The sequence below is a fragment of the Ruditapes philippinarum genome, unplaced genomic scaffold, assembly GCF_026571515.1.
Source record: "Ruditapes philippinarum isolate M1 unplaced genomic scaffold, ASM2657151v2 ctg1047_1_1_1_1, whole genome shotgun sequence".
Taxonomy (NCBI): Eukaryota; Metazoa; Mollusca; class Bivalvia; order Venerida; family Veneridae; genus Ruditapes; species Ruditapes philippinarum.
In genome coordinates, this window is record NW_026859122.1 from 74,399 (window position 1) to 101,613 (window position 27,215).

Sequence of the window (27,215 nt, forward strand, 5' to 3'; positions counted from 1 at the left end):
ATTGTGACAAAGATAGTAACATTAAGGTAAGGTGTCCAAATTAAGTCACAATGACCAGTCTTTGATGACCAAAGTCTTATAGACCTTATATAGATATTGTCTCTAAATGGAATGTTTATACAAAATGTTTAAGGACAACATCACTTTGGTCAACATGAATGTAAGGACATTATATCAACGTCACAATAACCATGGTCCTGACAAACAAGAAAAGAAGATTACAGTTTTTATGCACAATACCAATGCCCAAATACTGAGTAATACAATATCACTGTACTCAAAGCCAAGGCTACAGTGCAAAAATCACTTAGGTTTATTTCTTGGACAAACCTTTGAAGACCTAAGTTACTTATCTTCATGTAAAGATCAACTATTCAGGCTAAATTTTTATGGTCAAAAGTTTTCACTCTATGGTCAAGGTTGATCTCACTATTTCAAATATGAAGTCAAAACTGAATATTTGAATGTCATACTAACTGTTGAATCATATAGTGCATGTCAGATCTATTAAATCTGTGTCAATACCAAATGCTCTAGTTTAAGGTCACTTTCCTTGATGGCAAAGCTTAGAATGTATACTAAAAGGTCATGGTCACATTTCTAAAAACCAAAGTCACTACCCTCAATGCAGAGGTCAAAAATTAAAGGTCAAAGTGGTCAAGGTTGAAGGTCAAAATCATAGTTTGCAAATATCAGGACAAGTTGCTGTAGTCTATGTCAAAATCTATTTACTGACATTCAAGGCTTATTACCTTGATTCATTGTTATTTTAGTCTTTTTTTCAACTCATGTTGTGAATGTTAAAGTCATTTTTTACATGCTCATAGATGTAAGGATTTTTTTAAGCATTTGCATATTAAGTATATAATAATATACTTATAATATAATTTGTTCTAATTATTATTACCAAGGTCAAGGATGAGATTGAATACATTAAATAATTTGAAAAAACGATTTTTAATTTAAAGTTTGTCAAATCTTTTTTCCTATGATTTTTTCTCCAAAACAAAATTTTTGAATTTAAAGAACCAGTTACCTTCAAGAATGCATTTTCATCTTAAATTTAATTGCCTGTATGAGTTCTCAGACAAAATTATCATACTTTTCCTTTATTAGAAAAATTATCATTGTTCTTTTTAAAATAAAATATACAATTATCATGATTTAATTTTAAAGCTTAAGTGAAAGGGGAATTATATAGAACTTAAATATTTAACTTATAAATAACATATTCGGATTAGGTCCTTTGGTTTCTATTTACTTTTTTACCTTTTTTTTGAAATGTCAATGAATAAAACATCATTTGTTCTTATAAGTGCCATATTCATTTATAATATATTTCTACCAGTGTTTGTTGTTTTTTAATTGAAATTTAAAGATTCAATGTGATAAATCATAAATTGTAGACCAATCTGCTAAAACCATTACCGTGCTAAGTGTCCTAAATGGACTCGTCCATCTTTCAATCTTGACAAAACCTTTGTTTTTAACAAAATTTCAAAATAAGTATTGATTGAGCTAGTAGTGATCAGAGTTTTCTGATCTTTGTCTGCAATGGTCGCAACTGTAGATCCAGATGTCTCCAGCAGACTACAGGCTAAACAAATTAACCAATATAACCTAATGGAACCAAAAGTGTTTAGCTTCTGCTTGTAGAATCTGTACAGTCTTGACTAGGATCTATTTTGTTGGTCAACCAATTTTTGTTATTTTTATAATAAAGTTCCTTAAATCTGAAATGAACTGTTCTAAATTCAAAGATGGACTACTTTATTACACAAATTTAGCAGGTTGAGGGTTAGTGGACTATGAGACTGGTTTACAATTTCATGGTTTATGATCTTTAGGGTTTGAGGCTTAGATTTATTGCTTACCTTTGTATTAAGCAAATTGTAGTTTTTTCATGTATTATTTATATGTAATTTTTAATGCCTGCCAGAAACCTACAAGAAGTTATACCCAGACTTAGATCCCACAGGTAATATGTTACCTGATACATTACTGCCTGATTCGTGATCACAAGTATTAAAATATTCAACAATTCCTGCCATATAGCTATAGTCTGATTCAGTATGACCTTTGACTCAGTGAAAGTTATGTTGCAAATAAAATGTCAAATTTGGGTTTATCTTACTATTATACACTATCTTTCCCCTTCCAACAAAAAAAATAGATACTGTAAATAGATAAAAAATGACTGTATTGTAACCATTTAAAAATGACCGTATACCATTTAAAAAAAATGACTATATACCATTAATGATGAACCAGTTGAGTATTTATGGTAACTGTTAAATTTTTTGTGTCAGTCCATTGGCATGTACATGTTATTTGTTCTAAGATTAACCATACTAAGTATCTAATTCCTACTTTGAGCATAACCCTTTTGTGAAAGGTCATATTGAAAGAAACTGAGCATCAATTTCTTCACATTAAGGTTTTTTGTTTCAAAGTTAACAAGTATCCATAGAAAATGTGCATGTTATTTTTATTATGTTGAGAATTTCACAGTGTTTCATATTTGCTGTGTCATTGAATTTATTAACAAAACTAATATTCACTGCAGTATAATTTTTTAGACAGTATAATAAATCAGTCATTATTATAATGATTTAAAACCCCACTAAGACCATTTCACTTCCGGGAAGCAAAGTTATAAAAGAAGTTTTTTGTTTTTTTCATTTTTAGCTCAACTAGGTGCTAAGTGCCAAGGTGAGCATTTAGGGTCAATAGCTGTCTCTCATACATTGATGGAATGCATTTCTGTTATGAAATGGTAGCTTCATTTGTCTGAATGTTCAATTTGCTTTAAACCAGTGGATCTCAGCTTATTTTGTTTTTAATTGGGCCAATTATAAGTGCTTTATAATTAAAGCTTCTGAGAGGGACAAGTTGGTTATATCTGCTAGGAAATGGTTTAATTTCTGCTTTTATTTCAAAAAAATGTTATAACATGAGCTATCCATAGATCTTAGTTTTTCGACTTAACTGTTTAAATGTAGTCATGGGCTGTAGAGTCAGTGGTACCTTAATGTGGCTGAAATATGCATATCTTGCTGAATCAGATTTAAAGGGGGCACTCTTTGAAAATCAGCTGTAAATATACAAGTGTTATGGCTAATTTAATTCAATAGTTTATATGTTTTCCTTGTTAATATCTTCCATGGTTTAGTCTCTTGATTTTATATTTTCTGAAAATGAAAGTTTTATAGAAATCTTCTTGTTGGAAAGCTATGAGATTTCATGTTGCATGGCCTCAATATACTCTCACATGTTTATCTATAAGTACAAATTGTGCTTATTCCAAAGTTTATAGATTTATTCAAGAGAAATCTTCTTGTAAGTAACTGTATGGCTTAGCATTTGTTTATTTGATTGACATGGTTGACCTATACTAAGTTATCAAGTAATGACCCAGAAATTTCCCCCCTCCTGAGGAATAATATTGGAGACAAAATTGCACCATCCATATGATCACTATGTTTGGTAAAAAAATCTATTTGTAGGGCCCTATTCTCTCAATATCTCAGACATCTAGTATTTAAACCCTTGCATGAACCTGGGGTTTATTCACATTGACTAAAAAGAAGATTTTTCTTTCCTTCCTCATAAAATCTTCATTTAATGACTGATATTCTTCATTTTTGGTATGTAATGTGGAAATGAAGGTCAATGCCACAAAGGCTAATATTGGCTTTTCTGCTTTTCCTCATAGATGTATGCCCAAACATAAGATAATAGTGGTTGCTATCTTCATTCAGGTGAGCAGATACTAAGTTTATCATTGTCCTCTAGTGTATATTTTATATACAAATGGGGAAATTATATTTAAAACATCTTACATTAAAGTCACTGACAGAGCAATTGTACTAAAGTTTATGTTCATTTTTTCAGATTAACTATCATGATATTAGATATTTTTCCCTGTATCACAACTTTAGAAACATTGGTTGTGTATTTGCAGGTCACAAGATGAATGTGTTCAACAGCCAGGCTAGAATCATGATTGGTGGCAGGAAGAACAGCCAAGGTGAAATCACAAATGCATTCCAAGGAACTATTTCTGGTTAGTAATTTTAACTTCTGTTTCCAGCTATGACTTATTACTTTATACACTTTCTATGGCTTTCACTTTCAATAAAGTAAAAACAGTATAATAAACATCATTAAATAACCTTTATTGAGTTAATTTTGTTGATATATTATCAATGTGTAACATGATATAGTTGCCATGGTTATTGACAACAGAAATTAATTTCTGAGGACTGTAACTGAAATATGATTCATTTGTAATACAAGTTTTCTAAGTATTAATTAATTTTCAAGGAATCATATAGGAAAAATCTTAAATGTTTTTATCAGGCAAGTAACAGACACATGAAAAGACCAATACATCATATGTTAAGTTACAAGCTGTACTTTTGAGCATTGTTGTTTTGTATAATTTTTGTAGGTTGATTTATGTATGAATTATAGGAATATTATGAATGTTATATGATTTAATACAACTTCATGCATATGTATTGTACTATAAGGAATATTATGGTTTCAGGTGTTGTATTTAATGGTTTGAGGATTTTGGACTTACTGAAGGAAAGAGACCCAAGAATTTCATCAGAAGGAAATGTCACCCTTGTACATCCTTCATCGTGAGTGAACTGTTTAATGTCATATGTCATTTAGATTTTGTCACATCAATAACAGAGCATCTTGACAAATATGCAACAATTCAATGGATAAATGGTTTAATAAACACTGAAAAAAGGCAGTCAGAAATTTATAAATCCAGACATTCTTATTGGACATATAAGTAGAGCAAAGACTAACATGCATTTGTGAAGATACAAATGTATTTTAAAAGTGTTAACAGGAAATGTATGCCCCTTACTATTATCCCTACATAAAATGTTACAACCATTATAATGTCATATGCCATGGCATATTATTATTTGAACATCCGACATCCCTGTTTTATTGGCTGCTGTCATGTTTATAGAAACACCAACGGGTAAACACATCAATATTTAATTAACTAGTGCTAAACATAATTATTTCTTAAATGTTGTATTTCTTTCTTCTAATAATTGACATAAAAATGTGAATTTATATTTCAGACCAATCCTGCCTCCAGAACCTGTAGAAATAGCAAATCCAGGGGTGCAGTCAACTCAAGGGGTGAAGGTTAGTACATTTGTTCTTGTGGAATTTGTACAATTCATGCAGAATAGATGATAAGATAAAATAATTCTTTAGTGGTGATAGGCAGCAAATAGATGGTTGAAATTGAGTAAATATTTAAACAAACACAAGGTATTTAAGGTAAATACATTTTTCCAGGACTAATATTGTATGTTATGTTTCCATCATTTTTGTCCATCAATGAAATCTATTCTTTAAATATTTATAGCAAAGTTAACAGTGTTGCACCAAAAGTCACACTATAGTTTTAGACCAAAATTAGCGAACTTCATCGTGAGTAAGTGAACTAAAAACATAAAAGAAGCAAAGTTCATGGTGAGTTAGTGTGAAAAGTATGGATGCTCAGATACCAGCAAAAATAAAAATGGTCTTCCATTCTGTAACTGCTGGCCATATTGACTTCAAATTCGCTGTGATGTCAACAAAGTTAAAAATAGAAAAAAAACATATTCTCGTATGGATCATGATCCATTTTTATCTATAGCATCCTTAGATGGCCCTTTATCAAGATGTTTAAAGCTTTCCTCTTTTATGTGTCATCTGAGGTAAAAAATAGAATAAAAACGTTTTGAAATTATATTCAAATGACATATTTATATTATGGATGGATCTTTGCTAATGCCTGTCTGAAGGATCTTAATAATTGATTTTCACCAACTGGGTATTATAAATGTATATATAAGCATTTATTCATTATTTTGTAACATATATTGTGGGGTGTGAAACACAGCTAATATAACCCTCTTGATATATATTCAAAATGTTATACTTAATTTAGCTTTAGATTAAATGTTTCCAGCAGAAGCAAACTTTGAAACTTTAAAAGATATAAACAAAATAATATTTACAAATTATAGAAAGAAATTTTCAAGAGGTCAATAGGGAAAGAGAATTCTGCAAGACGGAAGCAGAAAACGTCAAACAAACGTTCATCTAGATTTTATCTGCGACGTAAAAATATGATAAATCAGCAACAAGAATTTGATGAGGAACTTGCAAGCCATGAAAACATGATTGTGCAACAAAAACGTACCAAAGTCCATGGGGACAATCATAATACAGCTATAAACCATGCCAGAAAACCCCATCACAAGAAAAAATCTATAAACAATAGGCCTAATGGTCCTTTGTATGTAACAAAGACGTCAATTGGTGGAATCAAAAGTAAGAAAGATCATGTGATTGGTGGGGATGTTCATGTTCTACATGAAATAGGAAGTGTAGAAAATGATGACACTGATGTAGAATACTCAGGATATTCTATGATTAATGGTGAATTTTTTCCGACAGATGATGAATCTTTGATGACAAAACCTAAAGCAGATTACTGGAAACACACTGATTTAAATAGATTTATTAAAATGACTTTGTTTTTACCTCCTGTCAATAATGTTTTTGGTAAAGAGCCTAAACAAGAATTAAAAGTTCAAGTTGGAGTGACCAAAACTGAACCATTTGCAAGAGATAGTAGAAAAAGATTCTACCCAAAGGATAGAGGGAAATTTGGAATAGCAAATAGAAAAAGAGGGTTCATTGATAATACAAAACATTCCAATCATAAACATTCCAAAGTAAGTCAAAGTGTGAAATGCATGCCAGCTATGACAGAAGTAGCTATTACAGAGGTTTATACATGTACTCACACTAACTGAGAGAAGAACTAATTGTATAGTTATTGCATGTTATGATTTGAAACAATAAATAAATAGTTAATTTAACAACTACATGTCACAGACTTGAATTAAGAATAAAATGTATTTGTATGAAGAATGGCAGATTAGACTAATGCTCAGATTAGTTTTTGGTATCTAGATATCACTGACTTAGCACAATGTTTTGAATAAAGATTTAACAGCACATATACCTAGAAACCAATAACCAAATCATGAAGGATCAATAGTACTAACAGCTAAGTACCAATAACCAACATTATGAAGAGTTAATAGTATCTGCAGCTAGAAACCAATAACCAATGCATGAATGATTATAGTACTAACAGCTAAGTACTAATAACCAACATTATGAAGAGTTTATAGTAGATGCAGCTAAAAACCAATAACCAATGCATAAAGGATCAATAGTACTAACAGCTTAGTACTAATAACCAACATTATGAAGAGTTAATAGTAGATGCAGCTAAAAACCAATAACCAATGTATGAAGGATCAATAGCACTAACAGCTAAGTACTAATAACCAACATTATGAAGATTTAACAGTACATGCTGCTAGAAACCAATAACCAATGCATGAAAGATTAATAGTAGATGTACTTATTGCAAGGAGCCAATAACCACTAAATGAAGATTAAATAGTATATTTAGCTACAAACCAATAACCAGCAGTTGAAGATTTAAGAGTATTTACAGCTTTATACTATTAACCAATTAATGAAGATTTGTCAGTAGAACTGCATGTACAAACTAACAACAAATTCATTAATTTTCAAAGAATTCATAACAGAGACTATATTGTGGTTCCAGCAGATGTTTGAATGAGCCAACATACTTTTAAGTCTGAAATTAAAGACTGGAAAATCTTCTTGCTTTTCTTTTACTTTGTTGTTAATTGATGGTATTGAAGTTACCTTTAGCTACTGCTGCCAGTACTTTCCTACGAAGATTTTATTTAAACTCTGTAACAACTGATGATGACCAAAAAGATATTTGGCATATATGAAATTTAAGATTAGATTCTAGGAATTTAATGTTAATGGGTATTGGGCAAGAATATCTTTTTCAAAAGCCATATATACCAACTATTCATTACAAAACATAGATATTAGTCCAGGAAATTTTCTTCTGTCATTCAGATGGTATTTCTATTTCATTAATATAGTGATCACTTGTTGAATTTATTATGTTTCATTTTCTGTTACAATATACATTGATCAGAAACCATCAAAATAAATTGTGTACATTGTACATGTATCAATGAATACTAAAGTCAGATATCTAAATATTAAAATTGAGACAATCATCATGATTTTTGTTGTTGTTGTTTTTAGAGTGTAACACCAAAGCAGCAGACGACAGATGATATAATATTTTCCTCCGGCGAGGGTCCTGATTGTTACAGCAGTGACGACGAGGATGAGTGTTTACCGACAAATTCCGGTTCCGATGATGATATCATTAGACCAACGGTTGTCATTACACGGTTATCTACACCTAAACCAGACCCTAGGTAATATTTCTACACTTTATAAAAATATAAGGAAAATATTTATGTCTCGTAAGGGCTGATGGGATCAAGGTCACTGACGCTGTAATAAAATTTTCTACTTACCATCATAAAGCCTTAGTTTATTGCCAGATTACTTAGGTATTTGGTCTGAAGACAACTTAAATAAAGTTTTTATGTTGTTTAGTTATATGTATATGGTATAATTCATTTTGACTTAAAATAGATTTCTTCAACTTTTTCCCTCATGGTATATGTTCGCTGTGTCAGGCTATTTCAGCTAGTGTCCATATCTCAGTGTCATTGATTTCCTTGTTTTAATACACTTTAAGTTAATAAATGAAGCTTCAAGTTATTACTAAACCTTATTTAAATTTATTTTGTATGGAGGACCAAGTGAACAGTAGAAAAACCATGCAAATTGTTCTAATATTAAACTGTAAAACACATTATGTATATCAGTTTTTATTTGATTTTTGTCAAAATGTTGTTAATACTAAATGTATTAATTAAATTACAACATTTTGTCACTTTTTGTTAGAATTTAGAATTCATGTTAACTCTTGTTAATTTAAGGGAGCATGGCAATCATTCATGTAAAGACAAAGACTGTGAACCACTGGGAACAGAACTTATTCCACCATCTGGCAAGAATACGACAGTATATAACCCACCAGGTCACACTGCCAATCCTGATGGAAAAACTACTGATTTAAGTGAGCCAAGAGCGAAAAAGAGCTCAAATGACTCTGGACATTTGAATATATTTTTAATAGTTGGTATTGCTTGTGGGGTGTTAGTAGCTTTAATAATTTTACTTGTAGCTTTGTATAAATTTCGTAGTCGGGATGAAGGCTCGTACAGAGTAGATGAAAGTCAAAATTTTGCCTATTTAGAAGCTAAAAAACAGCAGGCCAATGGTGCTGCTACTAATAATATAGGGAACGGAAAAGCTGGAGGAAAGAAAAAAGATGTAAAAGAGTGGTATGTATGATATGAGGCCATTGATTCATGTGTGGATTAGGGTAAATGTGTGGATTATGGTAATTGAGTGGATTTGTGTAAATGCTTCAAAATTTTGATAAATGCTCGACATTGTTGTAAACATTTATTTTTTGAAAACAGAAAAGCTTAGTGTATTATTGGAAAATGTGTTTCCAAAGATTATCTTTGTAACATTGTTAATTTTGTCTGTAAATACATTACAGGACATGTAATGATGACTTTTTCTCCATTTTCTAGATCTCTTTCTAAATAAATGGTATCTTAACTATATTTTTGTGCTGAAAAAAATATATAGCAGTTTAAGCATTTGCTTGATACCCATGACTGACTTGCCATCTATAACTAGGTGATTAGTGGAATATATCAGAATAAATTACATTTTGGATATGTAACATTATTATGTATGTGTAATGTTTTTCATTATTAATCTTACAACTACAAAATATTTGTTAAACAATTTTTGTTTGAATTACTCTTCTACTTTTTTGTCATTTTAAAGTACTTTTATATGGAGAAATTAACATGAGTAATGTTTGTTATAAAAGGATGACAGAGTCAAACTGCATTAAAAGAAAGCCAAAAGTGCTATACTTACACATTACTTTACAACATTTATTTACAACACCAGTACAGCTAGCATCATTTATATTTTTGTGTACATTAACGGTAAATAACAAGTATAAACGAATATCGAAAAGTGTGTAAGACTTCATTTCGGTAGGTGGAGATAATGAATAGAATGGTCATGCCAAATTTGTTTTAACAAAAAATATAATTTTATATGTTGTGATTAAATCATGCTTTATTTTAGTCCATAGATTAGGCTGTTATTTATTACCTCCCTTGGGTATGATGATGTCACTATGTGAGGTCATGTGATACATGTTTTGTATGTATGTCTGCTTCTTTATTTAAAATGCATAGCATGTTGCTAGGCAACCAGATTTAATCAACTCAATTCTTTAATAATCAAATCATTATCAATGATATTAAAGATAATGTGTCATTCCAAACTTTGTCCATGTTGTTCAGACTATCCTTAGAAAATTGTTGGTTTATATTCAAGTGAAAATTTCAATGAAATATCTTTTGAAGCCTGCAGTGTTTGTTCATGTAGCTATGACTTTATCTGCTCTTTTATACTGTAGAATAAACACTAACTTGCCAACACACTGACACAATTTTACAGCATATACTCACAAACTAACAGTTTTTCAAGGATTGCCTCAATGAAATGTTTTATTATCATTTTGAAAAGGTCTTCCAAAGAACTCAGTTTGGTTGCCATGGCAATATCGCTCATTTTGGACCTTTATATCTACATATATTGCTATATCTGTAGCTTAATTTTACATGTTAGAGATAGTATACAGTCCCAAGTTGTACATGTTTATTTTCTGAAAACAATCATTCCAATACATTGTAATATTGTTTTTTTCTTCTAAATAGTGTATGTGCTTTATGTCTTACATTTCTCATTCATGTACCAAAACGTGAAATGTTTATTATTGAATAACTGGTATTTGTATTTAATTTATTTTTTAGCTCACCTGAGCATGCTCAGGGTGAGCTTTTAGGATCGATGATTGTCCGTCGTCCGTCCGTCCGTCATCCGTTCACATTTAGTTGTTAACACTCTAGCGGTCACATTTTTGCCTCAATCATCATCAAACTTGGTCAGGATGCTTATCTAGTTGATAGCTCGGAAGAGTTCGAACATGGGTCATCTCGGATGAGAAACTAGGTCACAAGAGCTAAAAATAGAAAAACCTTGTTAACACTCTAGAGGTCACATTTTTGCCTCAATCATCATCAAACTTGGTCAGAATGTTTGTCTAGGTGATAGCTCGGATGAGTTCGAACATGGGTCATCTCGGATGAAAAAGTAGGTCACCGGAGCTAAAAATAGAAAAACCTTGTTAACACTCTAGCGGTCACATTTTTGCATCAATCATCATCAAACTTGGTCAGGATGCTTATCTAGTTGATAGCTCGGATGAGTTCGAACATGGGTCAGCTCGGATGAGAAACTAGGTCACAAGAGCTAAAAATAGAAAAACCTTGTGAACACTCTAGAGGTCACATTTTTGTCTCAATCATCATCAAACTTGGTCAGGATGTTTGTCTAGGTAATAGCTTGGATGAGTTCGAACATGGGTCATCTCGGATGAAAAAGTAGGTCACCGGAGCTAAAAATAGAAAAATCTTGTTAAAACTCTAGCAGTCACATTTTTGCATCTATCATCATCAAACTTGGTCAGGATGCTTATCTAGTTAATAGCTCGGATGAGTTCGAACATGGGTCATCTCGGATGAAAAAGTAGGTCACCGGAGCTAAAAATAGAAAAACCTTGTTAGCACTCTAGTGGTCACATTTTTGCATCAATCATCATCAAACTTGATCAAGATGCTTGTCTAGGTGATAGCTTGGATGAGTTCGAACATGGGTCATCTTGGATGAAAAACTAGGTCACAGGAGCTAAAAATAGAAAAACCTTGTTAACACTCTAGTGGTCACAATTTTGACTCAATTGTCATCAAACTTGGTCAGGAAACTTGTCTAGGTCATTGCTGGGAAGAAATTGAACATGGGTCATCTCGGATGAAAAAGTAGGTCACCGGAGCTAAAAATAGAAAAATTTTGTTAACACTCTAGTGGCTACTGTTGTGATCCAAATATTCTGTTAATTGGTCTGAAAGTTTGTTTTGATGATTTCTAAGTCAAGTTCGAACATTGGTCATCTTGGATGAAAAAAAACTAGGTCACACCGCCCAAATATGGAAAAACCTTGTTAACATTCTAGTGGTCACATTTTCGACTCAATTATCATCAAACTTGGTCAGGATGCTTGTATAGGTAATTGCTTGGATGAGTTCGAAATCGCATGTGGAACTAGGTCACCGGAGCTAAAAATAGAAAAATCTTGTTAACACTCTAGTTGCTACTGTTTTGATCCAAGTATCCTTGAAAATTGGTCTAAAAGTTTGTTTTGATGATTTCTAGGTAAAGTTTGAATATGTGTCACCTGGGTAAAAAACTAGGTCGCACTGCTCAAATATGGATAATCCTTGTTAACACTGTAGTGGTCACATTTTTGACTCACCTGTCATGAGACTTGGTCAGAATGCTTGTCTAGGTAATTGTTTGGATGAGTTTGATAAATCAGGTGAGCGATCTAGGGCCATCATGGCCCTCTTGTCTTAAGAAGTACCAAAATAAAAAAAGGTTGATCATACATTACAGAAGAAGTATTTTGAGATGTACATCTATAAATAATTTGTGTTTTTATGTCATTTTATTTCAAAGTGCTTCAATATTTAGCACCAATGTAGCCAGCTTAAAAAGATAAACTTTGTCAAAGAAGAAAACAATAGCTAAGTTCAAGCTTATTCATTTTTTGTTCAAGTTTTTTATAAATTTTCTTTTACCACCATTTGATTATTTTTATTAGTTACATTTCCTTTGTATAATATATAAAAAATAATAACGCTTATTGTCTATAAACATTTCTCTGATTACACAATGTTATATGAATAAGTTATTTTTATATTTTATAGAATGTTTTTGTTTACTTATTTTCAATTTAATGTTCAGTTAAATTCAGTTACTGTTACTTTTAACATGTTTAAGATTGTTTAAGACGTTTACCAAAGGTATCCCATGCTAATTCAAGTTGTTTAACTAATATATCCCACGTTCCTTCCATATATTCTAAGTTCCTTTCGGATGTTTAACAAAGGTATCCAATGTTCCTACAAGATGTTTGACTAATATACCCCATGTTCCTTCAAAATGTTAAACTAATATATCCCTCGTTCTTACAATATATCCTATGTTCCTTCAAGATGTTGAACTAATCTATACCATGTTCATTCAAGATATTAAATAAATACTTGTATATTCCATGTTCTTTCAAGATGTTTAAGTATTATAACATGTTACTTCAAGATGATTAACAAAGATATCCCATGTTTTTTCAAGATCTTGTAAAAATATTTTGTATTTCAAGATGTTTATTTAAGGAGTCTCATCTGATTTCAGAACATTAAATAACACTGTATCATCATGTATACATGATATGTTCAAAAAGCATTTTTTAGCATATTACTTTTGTATAGACTCAAGAACAGAAATGTTACCATTATTGTGCCATAGTAGTTTTCACACTTGTGAATGATTTTCTCATATTTAACTAACAAATTTTCTCTACCATTATTTTACATGTTCAAGTATAGAAATAGAACTAATGATTTCTGAAATTCTTACAAAAAGACATGCTTTTCAGATCCTAAAAATGACTCACAGTTTAGATAAATGAAAAAACAAAACATGTTGACTAATTCAAAACTTGAAAATATCTCATCTATATAATTATGTCATTATATATTTGTATTTTCATTTTTTTGTCCAGTTCCTGCAAAATGTTACAAAATGATTTTATAAAACCTGAATATGTATATATTATGACTAAATGGTATATTTTTTTGTTTTCAAAATAAGTTGTGTTGTTTAATTTATTCTTAAGCATCAGTGTGGTAAAACTGACACAACCATGATATAACAGATACTTCTGTTACTATAATTCTCCATGGATATAGAAAACAGTTATTTAAATTGATTCATTTTTAATATATAGACTGTTTACAAACAGTTTTGAATTCATGTCCATTCCTGAAAATAAAGTGAATTTATAAGATGTTACTCTGGAAATCAATATGGTATGAACGTAACACAAACAACACTGGTAAATTTTCAAGTACATATTCAACCTTTAAATGTTGCAAAAGTCCGCCTTCTGGAAATTATAAAAATCATCAAACCCAAACACTTTAATCATATTTGTAATGCCAAGTGCTTGTTTATTAAGATATATACTGGTATTAATTTAAGTGACTTCATTAAAGAATTGTTGACCCAAAATACATTATTATGCAACATATTTTTTTCTCTTTCTTCAATCAGTTTTTATCAGTCTTATTTTATATCAATAAAAGTCATATTTTTACATTGACTAAAGCAAAAATAAATGAACTAGATAAACCACAATTATTGTTACCTTTATACACCTGGTAATCAGAATTTTATATGCCTAATTTTTGAAAATATCTTTGTTATGAAAAGTAAAAGTTTATTACTATTGAAAACTATTTGTTTAAGATGATTTTTGAAATTGTATTTAAACGTGTATTTTTTACCTCAGAATGACTGGCAAATACCTAAATGTAACTTTCTTGCAGATGTGAATAAAAGTCACTATGAATATTTATGCCAACAAGATGTGTAACTTGTAATGGTTTGGTTTAAACATATTTATTTAAAAATAGCTCGATTGTGAAACAAGTTCTTGCAACTTATATTAATCACTGTCTAGTCCACTTCCTGGAACCAGCCAGGACTGATGTCATTTGAAGAAACATGGTTGTGACACGAGTAGGGCTCAAACCCATGATCTCTGGGTTTGAGAGGCAGACACCTTAACCACTAGGCCACCGCTCCCCCACTTGTAATGGTCATGTAATATCAGAAGAATAAGGTCTTAATCACCAAGCTTTGAATAATATTTTACATTTAACATTTGCAATTGTTCTAATAACTTGAATATAACATTTACTTATTTAGTTGTATTAACTTGAATATGATATTTACTGATTTTGTTGTAATAACTTGAATATAACATTTACTAATTTAATAATAATTACAATGTACTTAAATACATGTATAATATTTTACATTTAACATCTAGTGTTTTCGTTGTAATTACTTCAATATGATATTTTACATTTAAGATCTATTGTTTAGCTGTAACTACTTGAATATAATATTCTATATTTAACATTTACTGATTCAATAGATAAATACTTGAATATAATAATTTAACAGTTACTGATTTATTTGTTATTACTGGCATATTATATTTTACATTTAACATTTACTGACTTAGTTGTAATTACTTGAATGAATATGCCCATGATTGTTTTCAGTTTCATTCACCTATCCTCAACATTAGCAAGTTTGTACATAGATATACAATATTACATGTAATATTTTCATAAATATTTATTTCTGTAAATTGGCAAGTAGTATCTGTTCATTTCGTTTCTATTATTTTGTATTTTAGTGTGATTTTATATACTGTGATGCAGATTTCAATGATGTTAATAAAATTTTTGAACAAAAATGCTCTGTTCTTTTTCCGACCAGCCTGTCTGTGAGTGTATGTGTCAGTAACTTTTTCATGTCGGCTGCTAAGCTGCTAAGAAGTTTCTGAAATATCTTGCCATAAATGATCACCATTATGACATGATATTCAGAGTGCAACAAACAGGTAGTTGCTCAATATCACACTTATATTCAATAATATAAAAAGTCATAATTTTGTGCCTGCTTTAAAAAGTTTTTGATATAACTGTACACAAATGATCACTATCTTGACACGTCATGCAGATCCAACAGCTAGTTTGCCTCTCCCAAGGTCAAGATCACACAGGTCCCCATTTTAAAACCATTTCTTAATTTTTAAATTATTCAAAATAACTTTCATAAATGATCACCTTTATAAGCTAGATATCCAGATTGCTATGTTATATGTCAAGGTCATTCTTACAGGTAAACTTTTTCTCAAAGTTCACAGTTGGTGACTACTCCAAACTAATATGGAGTAATGCTTTATTTAAAATAACTTGGCACAAATGATTACCATAATTACCCGATGTGCGCAGCTTAACCAGAATGCTACTCACAAAAATAAGGTTACTTGTAAGATGTAAATAAAAGTCCATGTTTTATGTCCACTCAATAAATAATGACTTTTTAGATAGGTTGGATGAAATACTTTGCATAAATGATTAAAAACTTGACACGATGTGTCGAGCGCAAAATACAGGTTGCTCCCCGCCCAATGGTTAAGGTCGGAATTCATATCGATTTGGACCAAATGATAAATCATCAAATGAAAAATGTGCTCCGAGGTAAAGATCGGTTTTAATATTAACTTGGATCAAATAATCATCCACATGAAAAGATGTACCCACAAGGTCAAGATCAGATTTTATATCGAGTTGGCAAGATGTGCTCACGATATGCAAATTGTTCAACAAAAACCCCTCATCCAACCTTAAGGCAAAAATCGGGTAAAGGTTATACAGTATGTTAATTACTGCTAAAGCCGATGCCATAAGGCGTGCACGGTAGCTTATGTTGATCACTGCCGCCCATGAACAGACCGAGTCTACTACATTTTCACTTTTGTGTGACCATCAATGGTTCCATTTTATCTATTTCCAGGAAGTGAAACTTTCACTAAAAATAGTAGCTTTGGTTGCCTTACAAAAAATTTCTTTGACAATATAATATATTCATATAATATATTCACATAATCCCGTGACCCACATACATATCTGTAAATATCTTTCAGAAATTAATAATAAGTCGCCTTTATTAATGTCAATCTCTAAAAATACATAACTAACTAATTGTGAAAGAAATAAGCATAATGTCTCTTAAATCCTTGAAAGCATCACCAATAATGCACACAGAAGGCAGTGCTGATATGCAACAAGGCCAATATCTCCCTATGTTCATGTATCGCAAAAACGGTTGTGTAAGCTCTCAATTGATCTAGCTTTGACAATTGCTCGATTAACGCTATCGATTCGTGTATAATAAAGCTAAAATGGTTGGGAAAAGGTCTCCTTTCGCTGACGAAATACAGTCCTATATCAAGAACCGCTGTAGTCTTGGTATACAGGCGAAAAACATATTTAACGGAATATGTCGTGTTCATGGACACAACGAACTTTCTTTTTCATCTGTCATACGGTGGTGTAAGAAATTTCAAAGTGTTGTAGATTCAGTAAAAGATGCACCTCATGCACGCCTTCCCAAAACTGCAACTTTCGCAAAAAAGGTTGAAAAAGTGAAGGATTTGATTGCTACTGATGCAGATTTATAACTAGTTATATAGCTACATGCGTTGGTATCTCTTTAGGAACCGCTCATACATTTAAAAATGAGAAGAATAAGTGCCAGATGGATACCCGTCTCCTTACAAAAGAGCAAAAACTTGCTCGGTTAATAATCTCCAAAGAATTGTTGAAGCAGTTCCCTAAATACAACAATTGATCACCAGCAAATTTCATCACTAGCGATAAGACGTGGGTTCACTTTTATGAGCCCAAGCGAAATATACATTACAAAATATGGGCAACCAAAGGAAGTCAAAGACAATGCATAGCAAAACGCACGATGAGCGTCAAAAAGCTCATGTATGTAATTTTCTTTACCAATCAAGATCCTGCTATTCAAATTGCCGTACCAAAGGGTAAATCTGTAAATGCCAAGTTTTACAAAGGCAAGGTCCTTCATAAATTAATTTTTTTTTCCAGCAACTGGTCTCCGAGGTGTCACGTTGTTGCATAACAATGCTTCGTCACACAAAGCTGTCATTGTATGTGAATATCTGAAACAGGAAAACTCACCCTCCTTATTCACCAGATTTTGCCCCTTGTGACTTTTTTTTCTATTTCCGAAACTCGAAATAACAGCTTGCTGGAAGAAAATATCAAACGCAAAAAAATTCGGTTCGGCTATTTTCAAGTGTCTGAACAGTATACCTCGATAAGATTATGAAAAGGCATTAAAAATTGAATTAAATTAAGGACTAACACTTTGTATATCACATGGTGGTGAAGATTTTGAAGGATTGAGATAATTATTTTGGCACTGTTTGTTAAACACTTCTAAAAATTGACCCAGTTGTATTCATATTTGAACACCACTCGTAAGCAGACAGTCATAGACACATTTCATTTCAGCTTTATTTTTGTGCTTGTGGTAATTTGGTTCTTTCTATTCGGGTATTTTCTTGTTGGGTTGTTCAAGTATTCCTCACTTGAATCATGTTGAATCACCCTTAGGATATGTGGCCTGCTTTTTAGCTTGACTTTTTTGAAAAAAAAGTAGAGGTACATTTATTGTGATAGTCGCGGCGGCGTTGCCGTTGCCGTCCGCAAACTTGTACCTGGATCATAATTTTTTTATTTCTTGATGTATTGTCTTCATACTTGGCCACAACAACCCTTGGGACAAGACCTTTCAGTAGACCACACTAACCTTGACCTTCATCCATAAATGACCTTGACCTTCAAGGTCAAAAGTCCAAATTTTGCTTGTTCTTGCTATTATTGGCTGTAACTTTGTTATTTTTGAATGGATTGTCTTCAAACTTGAACTTAATAGTCTTCAAGGATAACCCTTAAAAATAATCAGACAGACCTTGACCTTCACTCATTAATGACCTTGACTTTGAAGGTCAAATTATTGAAATTTTCATTTTTTTTTGGCTATTATTGGCTGTAACTTTGTTATTATTGAAGGGATCAACTTCATATTATAACAGAACATTCTTTAGGACAAGACCTTGTTGTTTATCAAACCCAAATTGACTTTGGCTCTTTAATGACCTTGACCTTGAAGGTTAAATTACTGAATTTTCTCCACCCACCCACCACCCACCCACCCTCTACCACCCACCAACACCCACCATCCACCCACCCACCCACCAACCAACACGCACCACCACCTCCCACCCCCCACCACCACGCTTTTAGAAAAAGTAAAAAGTCGAGCGTTGCCCCCGCCCGGCGGTGGCTTTTGTTAAATTTGTCTTTTGACGTCCAATCTGTGCAGGCTTCATAACCTCTGATCCCCTTTCAAAATTCCATTTTATTTAGTTCCGCTCATTGTTTTCTCGTTTAGGGCACACGCATTTTTTTTACTTGGGGACCATATGCCGCTTTTCATGGAATGGCACTTACGTGTCACATTGAAGGTTCCATGATAACCGCCATATGTACACATCTGCGGATGTTTCAAATTTCAAAATTGTACCAATTCATGTTAAATATTGAATTTTGCTTGGTGCTAGGGGGCGTGGACGGTAGTTTGTACTTTTTAGAACCTTCCATGAACAGACTCAACCAAACCGAGCCTGCAACATTTTTCGGCGGCGGGTTATATAGAAAATGTTTCCTTCCGTCCGTCCGTCTTTCCGTCCATCCGTCCGACATTTTTGTCAGGAACATCTCGAAAAGTATTTGAGGTATCAACTTGAAACTTCATAGATGGATAGATCATATTGAGGAGGAGTGTAGTGCACAAGAATAATAACTCTACCCTGTTAAAGTTTGCAGGTATTGCCCTTTGTTATTTTTCAAACTTAATTTTTTTTTCCAGAGCATAACTCAAAAAGCCTTTGAGATATCAACATGAAACTTCATGGGTGGATAGATCTCACTCAGGAGGTGTGCAGTGCACAAGAATAATAACTCTACCATTCATAATTTTTGAGTTATTGCCCTTTGTTATTTTTTATACATAATTTTTCACCTGAGTGGAGCATAACTCAAAAAGTCTTTGAGATGTCAACATGAAACTTCATAGGTGGATAGATCTTATTGAGGAGGAATGCTGTGTGCAAGAATGATAACGCTACCCTTTATAATTTTTGAGTTATTGCCCTTTGTTATTGTTTATACTTTTTGTCCGGAGCTTATGTCAGAGATATCAATTTGAAACTTCATAGGTGGAAAGATCTCATTGAGGAGGAGTGTAGTGCACAAAAATGATAACTCTATCCTGTATAATTTTTCAGTTATTGCCCTTTGTTATTTTTTTTAACTTTTTGTCCAGAGCATACCTAAAAAAGCCTTTAAGATATCAACATGAAACTTCATGGGTTGTTAGATCTCATTCAGGAGGTGCGCAGTGCACAAGATTAATAACTCTACCTTGTATAATTTTTGAGTTATTGCCCTTTGTTATTTTTCATACATAATTTTTCACCTGAGTGGAGCATTACTCAAAAAGTCCTTGAGATGTCAACATGAAACTCAATAGGTGGATAGATCTTTTAAGGTGCAAGAATGATAACGCTACCCTTTATAATTTTTTAGTTATTGCCCTTTGTTATTTTTTATACTTTTTTTCCGGAGCTTATGTCAAAAAGTGTTAGAGATATCAATTTGAAACTTCATAGGTGGATAGATCATATTGAGGAGGAGTGCAGTGCACAAGAATAATAACTCTACCCTATAAAAGTTTGCAGTGATTGCCCTGTGTTATTTTTCAAACTTAATTTTTGTCCAGAGTTTAACACTAAAGGCCTTGAGATATCAACATGAAACTTCATGGGTGGATAGATCTCACTCAGGAGGTTACTCTTCTGCGCATCGGTCGAATGTTCCACTATCGCTTACTGTCTGAAGTAGCGTGAGTGCATTCAGTAAGCTGCGAAGGGAGCGTATCAGGAGGTGTACAGTGCACAAGAATGATAACTCTACCATTCATAATTTTTGAGTTATTGCCCTTTGTTATGTTTTATACATAATTTTTCACCTGAGTGGAGGATAACTCAAAAAGTCCTTGAGATGTCAACATGAAACTTCATAGGTGGATAGATCTTATTGAGGAGGAATGCTGTGTGCAAGAATGATAACTCTACCTTTTATAATTTTTGAGTTATTGCCCTTTGTTATTTTTCATATTTTTTGTCCGGAGCTTATGTAAAAAAGTGTTAGAGATATCAATTTGAAACTTCATAGGTGGAAAGATCTCATTGAGGAGGTGTGCAGTGCACAAGAATGATAACTCTACGCTGTATATTTTTTCAGTTTTATGCCCTATGTTATTTTCCACTTAATTTTTGTCCAAAGTATAACTCAAAAGCCTTTGAAATATCAACATGAAACTTCATGGGTGGATAGATCTCACTCAGGAGGTGTGCAATGCAAAGGAATGATAACTCTACCGTTCATAAATTTTTGAGTTATTGCCATTTGTTTGTTGTTTTTTTTTTTCATACTTTTTGTCCGGAGCTTATCTCAAAAAGTGTTAAATGTATCAACTTAATTGATACTTCACAAGTGGCTAGATCTTATTGAGAAGGACTGCCGCCTGCAAGAATGATAACCTACTCGCATTATTTTTCAGTTATTGCCCTTTGTTATTTTCAGCCATCAGTATTCACATTGGTTTCAAATCTATAATCACGTCAGCCATCAGTTTTCATTACTAAAAGCCCTCTTTAAATTGAATTATTCTGCTCTACTACATAAACATTCTTCCAATCAACAAACACATTCGGCGGGGGGTGGCCATGCTAACATGGCTCTTGTCAATTTTGTCGTGTTCGGCTTTCTTTAGAGATTCTTATTTTCTCTATTTCCTTCTTTGTTAGATAACAAGTAAGTCATATTTTGTTAACAAGTATGTCAAAAACATTTTTAATTCATTCTCATTTTAAGAAAAAAATGTTAAAAAAAGGTAAAAAAAATATTTCAAAAAAGGTACCACCAAGTTCGTCCTAAACATCGCAATGAAATATTTTGATTGAGTCTGTACAAAGATGGCTGTGGTAAATGCAAGTCATCGCCCCTCTCGTTCTCTTTTTCTCTCTCCCCTCCCTTACCCCACCCCAAGGATGTACTTTATTATTTAAAAACATGTATGTATTTTAAGATAATCCACGGCAATGATCAGATGGCTGAGTTTGTGAACGCTATTTCCAATAGCGAATAGCACAATCTGTGGTATATTTCCCTAATGTTAGGGAATTCCACCTTAATCAATAAAACAAATCCACCTCTAAATAATGATAATAAAAGAAGAATAAGAACAAAAAGAACGTGCTTTTTTCTTTATAATCCTTTCTGAAAATTCATTATTATTATTATTATATCTATATATAAGTGTGCATTATTGTATTGATACAGAATAGTAGAAATAAACGAAACGCGATATTTTGGAAAAATTCTGTAAGCTTGACTCGTGGTAAATTCTGTTCATGGTCACTTTAAACTTAATTGTTTATATTAATATCAACCCTATAATATTTTTGATCTTCAATTGTATTTACTGACCGATAATTTACAGAGAAGCCTGCAAATGTGTACCCTTGCTGCATTATTTCTAGCTCGTAGGTGTAGAGAACGAATGTAGCAGTTAAATGCAGCCTGAGGTCGGTTTTCTTGTTCCATACATTGTCCTAAAATATTTAAAGCTGTTTCTCTATGTCCAAGATTCTCCTCTTCAGCTATGGCTCTTGAAAGTTTACGTAGTGCCTGTTGTTCCTCTTGAAATTTTCCTAGTTGACGGTAGGTCTTATATTGTAGGAAGTAGAGGTAAATTAGTGAATCTATTATAGACCAGTCCATCCCTCTGCTTTTTGTTGCATGTCTATGTAACATATCATCTTGTGTAGATCTGAACATTTCATATTGTAGTTCATGAGGAACACAGTTGATCTCCGCCTTAATGAACTTGACACAGAATGCTGTAATATGTTTGACACAGTCAACATTTTCCTCATTACATATCCTCGTGAATTCTTTTGTTACTTCTGGTGGAGTTTGATCCCAGCAGCTACAGCAATGTAAGATGGGAACAGAAAAATACTGATTTTCGATATATCTCAGAATGAATTCAGTTTTTACCATATCTCCTGTACAATAGTACACTGAGGCAAGTTTAAGTCTGCTAGATGTAACGTCTGATTCCAAGCCTTTTGATAACCAGTCTAATGCTTCAGATGAGACTTGTTTATTTTTACCAATACAGGATGATGCCAGAACTGTTCCAAATGTTGCCAATAGAAGTGATACCACAATTCTGCACGTGGCTTGTTCTAGTCCATTACTTCTATAACTGTAGCTTAGTAGCTTGTAAAGAATTGTCTTCAACGCTCCAATATTTTCCTCATTTTGTACAATTATAAGAACCCCTTTGTGATTGCTACTCATAGCGTTTGCAAAGTTAATATAATGGATAGTTGAACAATATTCACTAACTTCAAGAGAGGTCTGTAAATTGTACACTCTTCGAGGTACTATATTCAGCTTTTCCTGCAATCTATATCCTAGATCGTCAATGCAAATGTTAAGCAACATGTGTACGTCATTATTTATGACTCTGTTTATCCTTTTCAAGAGTGTGTGTCTTTCCCTAGCTGTAAACTGACCTGCCATCAAATTATTTCCTGGTATAATGAAATGGGGACAATGACCATACTGTACATAATTGTGTAATTTTTGTAAGCAATATGATAAACATACTAACAAATTGTTTTCTTTCCATATACTTGGATGTGTGTTTTCAATGCTATGTAACAGAGTTGTTTTACACATAAAACTTGATAAATGTGTTTCACCTTCGGGATTCAGGTAAGATTTTAGAATCATTTTCATTAAAACGTAGCATCTTATTTGTGTTATATTCAAATTAAACATAAGACATCTCTCTGCCAGTGTAGTAGATATTCTCCATTCTTGTTCAGGATACTTACTGACCTTACTTCCAGTGGCTACAACAAAACATCCGGTGCCAGCTACATATCTTCTTATATCCTGTGTTAACCATCTACTTACACTTACTTTCTCTAACCAGACAGACGCTGATTGGGGCCAAGATTTACAGGGTAAAGACTTCACAAAATCTTCATCAAGCATTCCTGAATGTCCATGTAAAGCAAATGATGGACCGATCTGAAAAGCATCTGGAGAAATAACATTGTTCAATTTGTTTTTCAACAATATTCTTCCATTTCTATCAGTAATATGATCTTCTTTAGGAATCACAATGGCAGGAAAAGGTTCATCAGATTGGAGAAGTTGAAGGAAACAATACCCAGGAGTAGTGTTTTCATCTTGTATCATCAAATAGTTTACTTTGCCGTGTTCCCACTCTGACCAGTCTTGTATAACATTGACGTCATTTTCAAAGAATAGTATATCTAAGTCTGACTGAAGTCCGACAGTAGTTGTTCCTTCACTCTGACTCCCTAGATAATATGTAGTCATATTATCACCAATTGACCAGAGTGTGATATTACTCATAGTCTCTCTCAGCATGTTTACTTGTCGCATTTTCAACACCATTCTTTCATTGACGCCAATATCATTCAAAACTTCTGATAACATCAATGACGAGAGTTCTTTAATGTCAGCTGCCTGATCCATTCTGTAATACAACATAATAGAAAACTCTTTAACCTTTACCATGCTGAATATCTTCTATAGGCTTGTTAGCCTTTCAAACTATGAACCATTTTCAGGGAAATTTTCCAAAATGAGAACTGACGAAATAGCGAAACTATTTTTGTTGTAATATAAATTTATATTCTCTTTAAGTTATAATTATAACTTTCCCGAAGTAATAGGGTTTGTTAAACAGACGAGCTTCAATCCTAATATGGCTGGAAGAACTGCAAACACATGTTGAAATATGTTGGAAACAAGAAAAATTGGGCATGTTGAAAAACAGAAAGATGGCCAGCTTGCTAAGAGATGATCGGTGGTTTTATTCTGGAGCTCGCCCATGTCTGACATAATCCTAGGATAACTACCTCATGTCTTTTACAAACTATAGAGCTTGAAAGCCTCTAAAATAACCGTTACTTATAGTCAATAAAGAAATATATTTGGGTGATAAATTTAAATGATAAATTCAGTTCTTTGGTCACTAGTTAATTAATTAAAACCACAAATCGTATCTAGATATTTGCTGATTTTTTTAAGGATGAATATCTCAAACGTGTATATTTTAAATGTAAACTGTAGCGAGGAAAAATCAACAACACTTACTTCTATTGGATATCGGCTCCGATATTATACCATGGAACTTTACATTTATAAATTCATCCACGGATCTGTATCAAATAGTGGTAGGACCTTATCAATATAAACTGACTTCTTCCTTGTTTTAAATGAAAGCACTGTTGTAGAGTTAATCAACAATCTCCTCACCACTGTAAATACTTTTTTTAAGTTTTATTCCATTAAATATTGTGTACACTTTAAAACAGATTGATAGATAATAGAAATATATAAATTACGCGTGTATTGTGATAAAAATGTTTTGCGTTAATGATCTTATGAAGATGATTATAAATGAAACTGGAAAACACAACACTTAAAATCCCATTTAAACACGGAAAAAAACGTAGAAAAAAAACTTGGAAAAAGACACTTACATGGTAATAATCAAAAGATCTGATCTATCTGATTGCGTAGGTGTCTTAACTACTGTGTATTTCTGTGTACTGCAAGTATTCGTTTCCTTTCTGAAATCCCCCTTTACTCTCCTTTGCTACTTTCGTTATGAGGTCCTTGCGGTGACATGTTTGTCATTCCGGTGGTGGTGCTTGATACTGGATAAAGTTTCGTTCGTTCAGGACGGCCAGATTTTGCCTATCTCTTTCCATCTGTTTTAATCCCGATTGTGGGCGTTTCAAATGGGTGACAGTCCTATATATGTAACACGGGTTTGCTGATTGTATGGCAGTACATTGGCGGAACTACTTTCAGTTTACCTCACCGCATCAACTGATAGAAATTATTATTTAGACTCAGAAATGAACATGCAAGGATAACGTAAACTTCATGAAATTATATTCATATAAGTACATTTGTATTACTTTTCATAACAAGCTTTTATTATACAGTAACACAGTCAAATGATTGCAGTACATGTATATTCATTTATTAAATAAAAATACACTTTTAATTTCTTCAAATGTAAGACCTTCGTATAAAGTTCATAAACATACCGTTGATACATTATCATTTACATGCTTACGAAAATAATGGTCATTATCGAAAACTGTCAGATAAAATAAATGCTTCCTATCGGCAGTAAATGCCTTTTAAGGATTTATCTTTAAACCTGACTGTTGGTGATTGGACGAAAAACATGTTGTAAGCTATATTTGGACCTTTGACGACATATATATTTTCCAAAAGTCGAATTTCAACATTTGAAAGATAGACTTTTCTTGTTTTGAAACATGAATTGTTTGGCTATATCTAACATTCGCGCTATTTTTGCTATGATAGCAAAATCTCTCTTATAAGAGAACAATGAAAACATAGTTTAACTTGGGAATTGCAGAGTCTGTTCATGAGAGAAATGATATATAAAGTGAAATACCTGGTACGCCACCTAGCATCGGCTTGCTTATGTTAAGGAATATTTAGTCTTCCAATCAATAAAGGATCGCAAATGACCAGAAGAATAAGAAGTGAAGTGAGGGGAAACTTAGCTATAAAATGCATTACTTTTACTTCATTTAAATTTGGGAACACAATATATTTGGAGCCATGACAAAAAAGGCTGCAGTGAATAAAATAATCAGATCGTTTTACCTGAATTTATGTAACGAGATATGTTGGGGACACGTATTTTTGGTATTTGATTTGATAAGCGATATGGTATGCATCAGAATTTTCTTTGTTGAGTCAACATTGCTCGATATCTTCTAAGAATCTTACACCGGCTGCCGGTACAGACCGGAATATCTAGCTCGAGGGTAACTGTTTACGGCGGTAACGTGGCTATGCCGCGTTTCCGCAAAACAGTTTCCCCGAGAGCTAGATATTCCCGTCTCTACCAATTGCCGGTGTTTGATTTTTTTTCTTGCATATAACATATCAATTATTTTCAGAACAGAAATTATGGAAACTGATATTCTCATTACGCACTTCTTTCTTATAGTAGCGTATGAACATATAACTTCATTCATAACGGAAAATGACGTCATCCTAAGAACGCGATTCATTCATAAAAGGCGCGCGTCAATGACGTCATTTAAAGCACGCGACTTGTCTTACATGGGGGTGTAAGACAGAGTTTTCTAGCACCGGTGTAAACGGTAGATAATCCTGTCTGAGATGCAAGAAAAGGTTAGCGACGTAGAACCCATCATCATTTTCCGTTATATTTCGAGGAGCTAGCTACTCAAATTGTCAGCAGAAGGTCGATAATTTCACCAGTAAATC

At 32.6% G+C, this 27,215-nt stretch overlaps 2 protein-coding genes across 4 annotated transcripts in view; one reads left to right on the forward strand and one right to left on the reverse strand.

The window, feature by feature from the left end:
* LOC132755317 (neurexin-3a-like) overlaps nt 1-10,922 on the forward strand; it is a 59,957-nt gene extending 49,035 nt beyond the window's left edge. For 2 of the 3 annotated variants that reach the window (XM_060746171.1, XM_060746172.1), the window contains 6 exons: nt 3,965-4,066; nt 4,553-4,649; nt 5,115-5,181; nt 6,057-6,770; nt 8,206-8,384; nt 8,958-10,922. In XM_060746171.1, coding sequence (XP_060602154.1) covers nt 3,965-4,066; nt 4,553-4,649; nt 5,115-5,181; nt 6,057-6,770; nt 8,206-8,384; nt 8,958-9,375 — 1,577 coding nt within the window. In that variant the 3' untranslated portion in view covers nt 9,376-10,922. The remainder of the gene's footprint in view (nt 1-3,964; nt 4,067-4,552; nt 4,650-5,114; nt 5,182-6,056; nt 6,771-8,205; nt 8,385-8,957) is intronic. The other variant, XM_060746173.1, reaches the window with a different exon arrangement.
* Nucleotides 10,923-22,071: 11,149 nt separating this feature from the next.
* LOC132755320 (uncharacterized) lies at nt 22,072-25,284 on the reverse strand. Its single transcript, XM_060746175.1, has 2 exons — nt 25,023-25,284; nt 22,072-24,399 (listed from the first exon to the last, which is right to left on the reverse strand). Exon 2 carries the CDS (start codon nt 24,396-24,398, stop codon nt 22,287-22,289), a length of 2,112 nt encoding a protein of 703 aa, XP_060602158.1. The 5' UTR covers nt 24,399; nt 25,023-25,284; the 3' UTR covers nt 22,072-22,286.
* Between the last annotated feature and the right edge of the window lie 1,931 nt (nt 25,285-27,215).